The 12,851-nt window shown below is 40.0% G+C and overlaps 1 protein-coding gene across 4 annotated transcripts; it reads left to right on the top strand.

Annotated features, from left to right (window-relative positions):
* Positions 1-1,104: 1,104 nt before the first annotated feature.
* Positions 1,105-12,677, top strand: LOC110537206 (glutathione hydrolase 5 proenzyme). Of its 4 annotated transcripts, none has more exons than XM_021623063.2 (12): positions 1,105-1,565; positions 3,272-3,399; positions 3,511-3,606; positions 4,109-4,307; positions 5,565-5,725; positions 5,905-6,060; positions 6,269-6,399; positions 6,485-6,669; positions 6,867-6,958; positions 7,110-7,222; positions 7,351-7,461; positions 7,769-12,677. In XM_021623063.2, exons 1-12 carry the CDS (start codon positions 1,384-1,386, stop codon positions 7,913-7,915), a joined length of 1,701 nt encoding a protein of 566 aa, XP_021478738.2. In that variant the 5' UTR covers positions 1,105-1,383; the 3' UTR covers positions 7,916-12,677. The 4 variants fall into 4 exon arrangements, with proteins under 4 accessions (XP_021478738.2, XP_021478740.2, XP_021478741.2 ...); XM_021623065.2 differs by having other exon boundaries at positions 1,107-1,565; positions 4,109-4,304; positions 7,769-8,072; XM_021623066.2 differs by having other exon boundaries at positions 1,108-1,565; positions 5,905-6,051; positions 7,769-8,072.
* The last annotated feature ends 174 nt before the right edge of the window (positions 12,678-12,851 follow it).

Below are 12,851 nucleotides of genomic sequence, written 5' to 3'. Positions count from 1 at the left end.
TTTTGGACTCACCTTGTTGTGCTGTGCTCACTTGAACAGGAAGGTAGCGCAGAGGTCCCTCATGTGGGAAAATGTTGTCATCAAACTTTGTCATCAAAGTCTGGCATTCTCTGGATTTATGGTGCTTTCAAGACAACTGGGAACTCTGGAAAAAAACAAGGTTAAATCATGAAGTCATGCTGGATTGACAGCATGGCCAATGTATTCAACATTTTCTGGCCCATGGTGTTGAATGTTTATCCTTTTAAGCTTGAAAAAAAAAAAACTTAAACCCAGACGTGGACCACACACCCGCTCCACTGAATAGCAGGCTAGTGATTGCTTTGCAGCGTTTGCAGTTAGCCACTCATTGTTGAATTTGCGATTTCCAACTTGTTGTGAAATGTTTATGTCCAGTGGCCAATATGTTTTATCTATCATTTCTGTTCATCATTTCTCTTCATATGACCAGGTTTGAAAAGGATTTGCCAGTAGATTGTCGACTTGATTCATGATGATGACTGCTTGTCTAGTTTGCTAGCTAAGATTTTGAAAGTATGATGTTGACATGATCAGTCCAATCAAAGCTATGGTACATATAACGTGATTTGACATTTTATCTGTGGTCAATGACCTTGTTGGATGGGCACTGCTAATGTAACTCTATGGCAGCACCCAAATGGGTTGAATTTTTTGAGCTTTTCCTGTAGATTTTGCGGTGACATAGTGTCCCCAACATCGTCTGTGGTTGTGAGGCCGGTTGGACGTACTGCCAAATTCTCTAAAACGACATTGGAGGCAGCTTATGGTAGAGAAATTAACATTACATTATCTGGTAACAGCTCTGGTGGATATTCCTGCAATCAACATGCCACCTGCAAGCTCCCTCATAACCTGACATCTTTGGCATTGTGCTGTGTGACAAAACTGCACATTTTAGAGTGGCCTTTCACTGTCCCCAGCACAAGGTGTACCTGTGTAATGATCAGGCTGTTTAATCAGCTTCTTCATATGCCACACCTTTCAGGAGGATGGATTATCTGTGCAAATGAAAAATGCTCACTAACAGGAATGCAAAGAATTTGTGCACAGCATTTGAGAGAAATAAGCTTTTTGTGCATATGGAACATTTCTGGGATCTTTTATTTCAGCTCATGAAACATGGGACCAACACTTTACATATTGCGTTTATATTTTTGTTCAGTTTCAGTATAAATCTGGCATGGCTCAAAGGGAAACAACGTTCACTTTCACTTCAGAAGTGCAACAATTTGATCGAGTGGGGTGGAGGAGGAGGAGGAGTATGAAGGCTCATTGACTACTAAGCGGTGAGCTCTTGGAACGGGACAACACTTTCTGCCCAGCGGAGAATAGTATTTTTGGAAAAGTGTTTCTCTTGAAAGCATGTCCAAATATAAGCCATGGCAGATATGTTGCTGTCTCTGTATCGGTTTATTTGGTGCCATAATATTCATCTGTCTCTGCATGCTAGTCTTCGGCGTATTTATCCACCGAGGATGCTCCGAGGACACGTACCAGCACGCGGCGGTTTCTGCGGACTCTAAACTTTGCTCGGACATTGGCAGGTAAAGTAGAATACGGTCGCCTCGATCGTACAGCTAGTTATAATAAATTATAATTGATTTAAAACATGTTATCTAAAGTTTCACCGCTCTAATGGGCTACCTATGATAAATGGATTTGGTAGTCTGATTGTGTTATTTTACCAAAATGGCCAAATTCAACATGTCTCTAGGTTCAAGCTGCGTGCCTTATCATTTTAGCAAGGAAAGAACACTCTTTGCTGCAGTGATTTAGACTGTAGGCTATTGATTTTCAACTGGTAGCCAACGTGCAGATAGATATAAACCGTAGGTAGCATAGACTACCAAATAGTATGCAGTTTAGGAGATTTGATCGGCCAACAGAGATTATACAGAACTATTAATTGTATTGAACCCAAGTTACTTGATTCAGTTGTGACTGATCAGATCTATAGCTTTCCTTTTATTACAAAAAAAAATGATGCTTACAGTAAGTATGTGTTATTTTTATCAGGGACTTTTCCCATGTATTTTAAGCACACTGACACTTTTGCATATACTCAGTTGGTTTGAGCTTTCCATTCCTTTGATATAACCCCTAGCAAGCATGGCCAATAGTCAGCTCCCCCAGCAAAAACATGTACCTCAACACAAAATCTTCAGCTTTGTTAGCGGAACCGGTAGCGCACACAGATCAGCTTGCGTCTCTGTGTTATAGGTAATCTATTTCCCCTACCGCCTGCCAAGAGTTGTCACTCATCAGCAATGCACTTACTTGTTCAGTCGTGTGAAGTTATGTGAACATCTCTTATTTTAAGCAATAAATGAGGCATGAAGACACTCTTCACTTCTTCAGCTGTCCCCATTCGATAACCTTTTATGGTTCCAGGTCGAACCTTTTATGGTTCCAGGTAGGACCCTCTGTGGAAAGGGTTCCACATGGAACCCAAAAGGGTTCTTCTACCTGGAACCAAAAATAATTATCCTATGGTGACAGCTGAAGAACCCTTTTAGGTTATAGATATCATATTTTTTTCTAATAGTGTAGAGGTCCAGATGACCCAACATGCCTACACTGGAGGAGAGCGGATGTAAGCACAATTAAAGTTGGACCTACTTTTATGCAAGCTTTGTGTTAACACCATGGCCTCTTAGATCCCCCTACTGTCTCTGTTGTTTAACACGGAAAAAGGACACAATGCTTTTAATATCTGTGTCATAATATTTAAAAATATATATTTTTTGACCCTATCCTTTGAAAGCCCTTTATTAGCACTTGAATGGAAGTTATTATTTTAGTATTGTGTATAGTAGGCAGAGTCTACCGCACATCGAGGGCTGATTGGTGAAGGTGCTAGAGGCAAAAGGCTAAACTGGAGAAATAGGAAAAAGTCTCTGCTCACTTTCATTCAGGTACACATTTCTTTAATTGTATTTGAGCTTTTGCTTTTATACACAGATGATCATACACAGTTATTGCCTGATGATCTTCTGAACTTCCCAATACCTTTCTGGTGCATTTTAGTCACTTCAAACTATACTTTCTTCAGATTTAAAAACGTTGAAAGTACTGTCAGACTGATTTGTAATAGACTGTCAAGGACCAAAATAAAAATGTAAACATTGGCTGTTGATTACATCAAGTTTTTTTTAAAAGGTGGGGTCGCAAAACATTTTTAAATTCCAAATGGGGTCAATTGCCAACAAAAAAGTTTGGGAACCTCTGCTGTAATGTGGGCTGTTTCCAGAGATATACTGCAACAAGGAGGATCGGCAGTAGATGGCGCCATTGCAGCTCTGTTGTGCACCTCACTGGTCAACCCTCAGAGCATGGGCCTGGGAGGAGGCTCCATATTCACTGTTAGGGACAAAACTGGTGAGTCTGTTCTTTTATAGTCTTTGCTTTTGTGGTACTTTACTGTGGGGTTTAGCCAATAAGGTTTGTGGTGGAATTGTATAACCTATGCATCTCTTTATCTATCCTCAGGCACGGTGAAAACCTTCAGTTCGAGAGAGACTGTTCCACAGTCATTCAAAGCTGATCTGCTGAAGGGCTGTCCAACATCTGTCATATTTATCACAGGTAATTAGACCTGCCAAAAAATGGATGGATGGATCCATATACAGTATCAATGTGTGTACATTGTATGACAACAATTAACAGATTTTTTAAATTCAAATAACTCTGACAGCTAAAAGAGTAATGCCTTTTAGCTGTTCTAACATCAAATGTGAGCAAACTACAACACCAAACACTACCCCTTTCATGTCTACTCTTCCTTTCTGTCCTGGAATGTGGCATGATGTAACACCTCTCTTTTTGTTTGTGTGTTAGGGCCCATACAGTCCAGTAGTGTTTGCGGACCTACTTAGCACCTCTGTTCAGAGTGCCAGCTGTAATTTGTTTACCGAGTGTGCATGATTTTACATGTATCATTGCGTGAAAATGTTGGCAGTCGGACGTTTACAGCAGGTGGTCCCTAAAACACAGCACGCTGAATGACCGGCGCAGACACGCTAAATCCACATTCAGTACGGTGTGTGCAAGCTTTAACATCTCTTTTTGCTTGTGTGGACCCTGGCAGGTAGTCAGTGGATTGGCGTTCCTGGAGAGTTGCGTGGGTATGAGGTGGTTCACAGAATGTATGGGAAGCTGCCCTGGGCCAGGCTGTTTGAGCCCACCATTAGACTGGCCAGAGAAGGATTTCCTATGCCACCCTTCCTGGGATCCCTCCTTAACATCACACTCATAGGAAACCTGGTGAAAGCAACATCACTCTGGTAGTAAGAGATCTCACTCACACTTACAGACAGGAACTCAATGTGTACATTAGTTTTCATACTCAATGTGTACATTAGTTTTCATACATTAGTTTTCAACAGACTCGGGTGTTAAATTAAGTCATTGAGGATTGCACTTGTTTCGATTGATTGTAGTGGTTTATTTGTAATTGTACCTTGTAGTTTTTTTCTTTATTTGTTTTTATGTAAATTGTATTGATTGTGAAAATGTTTGCACTCGGGACACCATTATGAATGAGACTTTGGTCTCATTTGGGATCCGCTGAATAAATACAAGTAAGAATAATATATATAAAGAAAGATGCTAAAACTGCATTTGTCCAAATGTCAGGTCAGCAAAGTTGTTAACAGTGCATGAAGTACATGTATCTGAGGACTTTTCAGTCAGAAAGTCCAGATATCCAGTCCTATTATCCTAGCATGAAGCTAATCAACTTGTTTAGAGATTGACACCTCCACTGTAGTCTGTGGGCTCAGATCAAGTTCTCATCTGTATGGTTGTGCAGTACTATACACAGACAGACTGCAGAGGCTTTCCTGAGTACAGACTGTAGACCAGTGGAGGCTGCTGAGGGGAGGACGGCTCATAATAATGGCTGGAAATCATGTATTTGATACCATTCTACTTATTCCGCTCTAGCCATTACCACAAGCCCATCCTCCTCAATTAAGGTGCCACTGACATCCTGTGCGGCAGACACAGACTGCAGAGGCTTTCCTGAATACAGACTGCAGACACAGACTGCAGAGGCGTTTCCTCGTCTCGGCTCCTCTCCTCCCCTCTCTCTTCCTCCTCTTACAGAACAGAAGTGTGAGCAGTAGCACAGGAGATGTGTGGGGAATGTGCCCTTGGCACCCCAGCAGATGGAGAGGGGGATTCACATATACTCAGGGATAATTTGAGAATGGAGATAGCAATGAAATTACAGAGATCTAATGTTTGACAGTTGCAAATGTTCTGTTCTATCACTGTAATCCAATAAAAAATCTAATCACATTTTATTTCTCACACGCGCCGAATACTACAGGCTTACCGTGACATGCTTACTTAAAAGCCCTTAACCAACAATGCAGTTCAAGAAATATAGTTAAGAAAATATTTACTGAATAAAGTAAAAAATAAATTAAGTCATATAACATCCGGAAAGCACTGTATGATAATGCATTTTTCTGTTTGTTCTCTGGTCTTTTTTCTGTTTGTGGTTGATATGTTATATTAAAGACATGCCGCTCTTTCAGTGAGGTGTTCTGCCACAAGAACAAGACGGTGCTGGGCATAGGAGACACATTGAAGTTCCCTAAACTGGCAGAAACCATGGAAACCATTGCAGAACAAGGTGTAGATGCCTTTTACACTGGCCAAATTGGACTTGACTTGATCCAAGACGTAAAAGCAGCAGGTGGGAGCGAGATTTATTTGTGTAAATGAGAGAGGGTCAGGGAGAGAAAGATTGGGAGAAATGTAGAGGGAAAACCAGTATTTAAAAAAAAACACATTTTAATAAACTCCAGATTGTTATATTTTCTTGTCCGTGTAAGGATTGCCAACATGGATGGACATACTTTTCTCCCCATTTAGGTGGGACCCTTACCATGGAGGATCTGAAGTCATTCAGAGTCAGAGTGGAGGATGCCTGGACTGTTCCTCTTGGCGATTACCAGATGCACATTCCTCCACCTCCTGCAGGGGGAGTCATGCTCGCCTTCATCCTCAACCTTGTTAAAGGTACATTAGGTACCTTAGGTGTTAATACTTTCTCCAAGTGTTTCAAGTCAAGTCAGGCTACAGCTATATCCACAATTTAGAGCTATTGTTTTGTAACCATTATGTTTAAAGTGTGTTGATGGTGTGTCATCATGGTAGTGCACAATCATTGGACAGTTCCAAAAGGTACCTTCTCCAGGTTGTGGAGGTTTGACTGGCTGTTTTTGACCTTTCCCAGGGTTCCATTTCACCCCCAGGTCCATGGAGGAGGACCAGAAGGTCCTGACCTATCACTGCTACATAGAGGCAGCTAAATTTGCTAACGGACAGAGGAAGAGCGTTCACGATCCTGTTTTCAACACTAAAAAAGTAAGGATCTAAGAGAACTGCCTCTCTAAGTGTATTCTGTACTTTTACACACTAATATGTGAAATCATACTTTTTTTAAATGTAGGATGCATCGCATATGGTGGACTCTGACTTTGCTGATCGGATCAGGGTATTGATCAGTAAAAACCGTACCTATAATGACTCCTACTACAACATAACACCTTCCCCTGACCGCTTTGGGACCACACACGTGTCAGTCCTGGCTGAAGATGGATCTGCAGTTTCTGTCACAAGTACCATCAACCAAATGTGAGCCTCTACCCTCACTGTGATGCGGAACAGCACATCCCTCTAAATAGAACACTGTCTAATGTATTAACACACAGTCTCCTTCTAAATAGTAATATGATCGATGTCTCGACAGCAAACAAACCAGCTAAAACTGCAGGTTTTGGAGTTGTGTACTCTTTTCTCTAGGCTAACAGTCTTTTTTTCTCTCTCTCCAGTTTTGGTGCAGGGATTTACTCCAGTAGAACAGGCATCATCCTCAACAACGAGCTGGCTGACTTCTGTTTTAGAGCAGAGAGATTGAGTGCAGGTACATATAAACCTTTCAATTTAGTAACCGTTTTAAATTAATGTATCACTTAGGACTACTTGTCTAACCTTTAACCGGTCTTCATGGGGTGATATCTTATATAAGTCTATGGGTGATATCTGTGTATATTACATTGTCTAATTCCTCACAGGTGAACAGCCTCCCTCTTCAATGGCTCCAGCTATACTGAGCTCCAGCTCTGGGAAAAATACCCTTGTAATTGGGGGATCAGGGGGTAGCATGATCACGACCGCCATGGCCCTGGTGAGTCTTGATTCAGGTGTCTTAACCAATTTCTACCACATGTCTCACCGTTCCTTCTCAACACAGCAAAAAATGTTTTTTTTAAAGAAAAGGATACATAGAGCCTCATCAAATCTCTCCCCTTTCAGTCCATAATGAACCACCTTTGGTTGGGGATGAGTTTGAAAGATGCCATTGCTGCACCTATAGTGTTCGTCGATGGCAAAAACAATGTGAAGTTTGAGCATGGCTTTGATAAGGTAATTCCTCTGTTCTTATCCTTTCAGTAAATCAATGACAGCCAAGGTCACTGCAATTGGCTGTTGAGTGATAACAAAGTGATGTGTGTGTGTGTGTGTGTATATATATATATATATATATATATATATATATATATATACTGTATTTTTTTTATAGCTAATATTGGTTTGATTGTAATGGCTGCCTGAGAGCAGTGACCATTTTGAGAGAAATACAGTCAAATCATGATTTTAAAACGGGATGAGTAAGAGACAGTGAGTGGTGCATTTTTTTAGCCTGACTAACTGTCTGTCTGTCTGCTCTCAGTCTGTGATAGAGGCCCTTAAGGTCATTGGACACAGAGTGACAGACTACGAATACTTCTTCAATGTGGTCAATGCTGTGGCCAAGGAGGACGGATGCATCACAGCCGTGTCAGATGCCAGGAAGCAGGGCAAATCTGCTGGCTACTGACCAAAGGTTTACAGCCAATTAGTTGGCTTTAGAACACTGTACAGTAGGTCCCAGAGGACAGTACTTTTAGTGAGATTTATTTTTTGTAATTCTATTATCTTCATATATGAACATTTTTATCTAAACCAACAGTCCAGAGCCTTAAGCAGAATCAAATGGCCCTCTTGACAAAATACTTAGGCACTGAAATGGATGGAGTTTCTAATTTTACCAAGTCCATACAATTACATGCTTGTTCTTAATGACTAACTGTACAGTACACATAGATTATAGCACAAGGGAGGTCCCGAAGGAACTCAAATGGGAAGAGAAGTTCAGTACAGCCTTTCAGCCTGTACTAACATGGGACTCATACTGTGACCACAAGGACTTGTCAGATTCAGGACAGGACATGATACAACATGTTACAACTCAATCCTCCAAGTTCATTTATTAGTCCCTCTCTGGAGTGTTGCACCAATACTCTGAGACTCACACTTTGAGATAAAACAGGCTTTTTGCAGCCCCCTTCAGTGTCAGAAAGGAGTTCCACTGCCTAATAATACTAAAGCACCCTTTGCTGACTCTAACAGCTACCCAATCAGTTTGCTGCCTAATCTTATTGGAGAGTGGAGAGAATTGTGTTTGACCAAATACAATGCTACTTTTCAGAGAACAAATTAACTACTGATTTTCAGCATGCATATACAGAAAAGCACTCAACTTGTACTGCACTGACTCCGATGATGGATGATTGGTTAAAATAAATGTATAATAAGATGATAGTTGAAGCTGTATTGTTAGATTTCAGTGCAGCCTTTGATGGTATTGATCATAAATTGTTATTGAAGAAACTCACATTGGCTTTACATCACTTGCCATCACATGGTTGGACAGTTAGTTATCCATTATAACCCAGAGAGTGTTAGTCAATGGAAGCTTCATTAATATCAGATATGTGCGGTGTCCCTCAGGACAATTCCACACTCTACATGTCAGCACCCAAAGTCGCTGAGCTCACAAAATAAATAAATAAAAGATTGTCAGTTTTAGAATGGGTGAATAATAATAAACTGGTCTTAAATACATCTCAAACTAAAAGCATTGTATTTGGTTCAAAGCATTCTCTAAGCCCTAAACCTCAACTGGAGTTGTACATAAAGGGTGTGACCTTTGAGCAAGTTGAGGAAGCTAAATTCCTACGCACAGTACGTATAACACTGGATGGTCAATTATCATGGGCAAGTCATATTGGCAAAGTTGTTGTGAAGATGGGGAGGGGTATGTATTTTATAAAAAGAGGTTATGTGTTTGAGACAAATAAACTTGGCATGTATAACAAGGCAATTAGAAATTCCAGACAAGCTCGTTTTCTAACTTGATCACTAAGATCAGGGTGGCAGGGTAGGCTAGTGGTTAGAGCGGTGGACTAGTAAACGAAAGGTTACAAGTTCAAATCCCTGAGCTGACAAGGTACAAATCTGTCCTTCTGCCCCTGAACAGGCATTTAACCCACTGTTCCTATGCCGTCATTGAAAATAAGAATTTGTTCTTATCCTACTTGCCAAGGTAAAATAAAGAAATAATCTGAATATTTAGAGTGATCTTCTCAACCATTGATGGCCTGATTTAATCCTACCCCTGCAAGCAAACCTGCGAACTTTCCTCCACAGCTAAAAGCTAAAATAATACCTAGCTTTTCATCTGGTGTTTTATCTTTATTCCACTTTAATTAAAATATGCGGCCAGATTCTCTCTGTGGTTTGGCGCCTTGTCTTGATTTAGCTGGAGGAAGTTGTAAGAAATCCAAGTATTTAAATCACTAATACAGTCTAATAATTTATCCGTGTAGCTAAAATCCTCTGGTGACACAAATGTAAAGTTGTGTATCAAGTGCCAACTGTATTTTAGAAATTCCAATCTGGTTTTCGTGCCCACTACAGCACAGAGACAGCCTTAGTTAAGGTGGTAAATGATCTTAGCGCTAACACAGATGCCAAACAGCTCTCCGTCCTTGTACTCTTGGATTTAGGTGCTGCATTCAACACTGTTGACCATGATGTCCTCTGGACAGACTGGAGAGGTGGGTTGGCCTCTCAGGTCCAATTCTAAATTGGTTCAGGACCTATTTGACAGGTTGAGCTTTTTTGTGACCCATAACTCAGAGAAAATACTACCACCTGAGGAACATTGCCAAGGCGCGGCCATTTCTCTCTCAGGCTGATACAGAGAGACTCGTCCATGCTTTTATTATAAGCAGGCTTGACTACTTTAGTGCTCTCCTGTTTGGTCTACCCAAGAAAGCTATTGGTCAACTGCAAAACATACAGAATGCTGCAGCACTGGTACTGCCCAAGACCAGACGGATAGCACACATTACACTGGTTTTAAGGTCTCCGCACTGGCTGCCTGTGAGTTTTAGAAATACATTTTAAGATTCTTATATTGCTTTTTAAATCAATCCATAATTGTGTACCCCAATACATGTCAGACATACTTTTTAAGTTATGTACCCAGTAAGTCCCTCAGGTCCTCTGGTACTGGCCTTTTAACTATTCCAAAGCCTAGGACCAAGAGGCATGGAAAGGCAGCCTTTAGTTACTATGCCCCCAGCCTCTGGAACAGCCTGCCAGAGATCCTCAGTGGGCTGAAACTATGGACATATTTAAGAGATCTTAAAACACACCTTTTTAGCTTTGCTTTTCCTTAGTGATTTTTAGTCATTTAGTTTTTGTTATTCTTTTATTTTTTATCCTCTTATTGTGTAGTAAATATTTAAGGTATGTTTTTCCTGTGAAGCACATGGCGTTGCATTCCATGTCTGAAATGTGCAATGTGCTGTATAAATAAAGTTTGATTTGTACTAGTTGTTCAGGCTTTGGTCTTGTCCCATCTTGATTACTGTCCGGTAATATGGTCAAGTGCAGCAAACAATGACCTAGCAAAGCTGCAGCTGGCTCAAAATAGAGCACACGCCTTGCCCTTAACTGCACATATAGAGCTAACATCATCAACATGCATGCCAGTCTTTTCTGGTTGAAGGTTGATGAGAGATTAACTGATTCTCTTCTAGTTATGAGAAATATTACTGTGAAGAAAATTGCAGATTGTCTGCAAATAACATTCAGCTCAGACACCCATACATGCCACCAAAGGTCTCTTCACAGTCCCCAAGTTCAAAACGTATTCACGGCAATGCACTGTATTATACAGAGCCATGATCACATGGAACTCCCTTGGATCTCCAGTTACTCAGATTTGTTTTTTTGTGGACCCCAGGAAGAGTAGCTTCTGCCAACGTTAAATGGGGATCCAAAGAAAAAACGGTACATATAATAAAATCAATGTCCGAAATAACAAGTAAATTGGTAAGAATGCCATTGCGCAATCTTACAGAAGCTATAATAACACGTGTGAACAGAATGTGAAAAATAATGTACACACAGTGAGAGTACTGTATTAGCTTTTGATGTATTGCATTGACATCACCAGGGCCTGTTGTCACATGTACAGGTTTATATTGATCCCCCTCCAGGTCTATTAAAAATTCAACCCGTGTTAACTTTCAGCATTTAGCTCCGTCATGTCTGCGATGAATACTAATTACTTTGACTTATTCTGTTTGCCCTAAAGGAAGTGAGAATAGCTTTTTTTTAAACAAATGCAGTAATAGTAATGCAATGTTTCAATAGTAGAGCTTGTGAATGAGTAATGATCTCTAAATTGGATCCTCCCAGGCACTAGATGTGAATTATGAAAACATGCAAATATACTACCCGGTGTTGGTGTCTGGTGTTCATGTGGGATCATTTGGAGTAAAGGAGCTCAGTGTTTGGTATAGATGTAGGATCTTAATTTGAGCCAGTTTGCTACAAAAGGAAAATAATCCTGCAGCAACAGGAAATGTGAATTATAATTAATGGACATTTTTGTAGGGTTTGATACATTTTCCATAAGAAAAAAAGTCTGAAATACACTTGTTTTACATTTCCTGCAACAGGGTGAACAAATTAAGATCCTACATCCTATATGTGCCCGAGTGTTTCATCAGGTTTAGCTAAATGATATTAAGAAAAATGCTTGAATAAAGCCTTAGTTAATCAACTTTCCAATACAGAATGTTCTCTGTCCAGGGCATTTCAAAGCTGTAAAATTGTTGCGGTAAAATAGTTGTTAAAAGCTTTGCCTCTGAGTTTTTGCCTCTGTTTTATATCCTGCTTTCCAAACTTTAAGTACTTTGTTCCTTTCTAACTATACAGTAAGATATGTGGTATGACCCTGTCAGAAGTTACAGTATTAATGAGGTCATGTCATGAGCTGTTGAAATCTGTTGATGGGAAATTGTTAGTCATATAGTATTGCTCGCTACCACATGTTTCCTACTGTAACATTTAGCCTTTTACAGTAGGTTAATTCATCCCCACATACACACTTTGACCATTGACCATAGTACATGTACTATGTCCAAAATGTGATGCCAATAGACAGGTTAAATATTTTCTAACAGACATTGTCCCTTTTTGCTATATTTGTTTAAAGTGTATGGTCTGTTACGCATTCACTATACCCCTGAGTGGCACTGAGAATAGTTGCTTTACATATGCTTTCATGTTATGACATAATTTTCTAACATATTTTGTGGAATATAAATCAAGGTTTCATGTTTACTGTCCAAAAAAATGGATCAAGTGAATAGATTTTTGTGGAACAAAATGTTATGGAACACCTTACGAGATGATCATCAATAAATATGTTTACATGTTCACTCGTGAGAACAATTAAACCCTGAACTAAGCCCTCTTTTACTCTTTGAAACAGATTACCTGTGTTTTCATTGTTGGTCAATGCTGATCAAATTGTTGTAGTCTTGTGAACGTTACATCCTTAAACTGTTCTATGGATATATATTGTAAATTATTGATCTTGAACCAAAAGCAACACAATTGATATATATATA

This window comes from Oncorhynchus mykiss, chromosome 12 (genome assembly GCF_013265735.2).
Source record: "Oncorhynchus mykiss isolate Arlee chromosome 12, USDA_OmykA_1.1, whole genome shotgun sequence".
NCBI lineage: Eukaryota > Metazoa > Chordata > Actinopteri > Salmoniformes > Salmonidae > Oncorhynchus > Oncorhynchus mykiss.
Note: the sequence above shows the minus strand (reverse complement) of the source record. Positions and strands in the feature narration are given on the sequence as shown.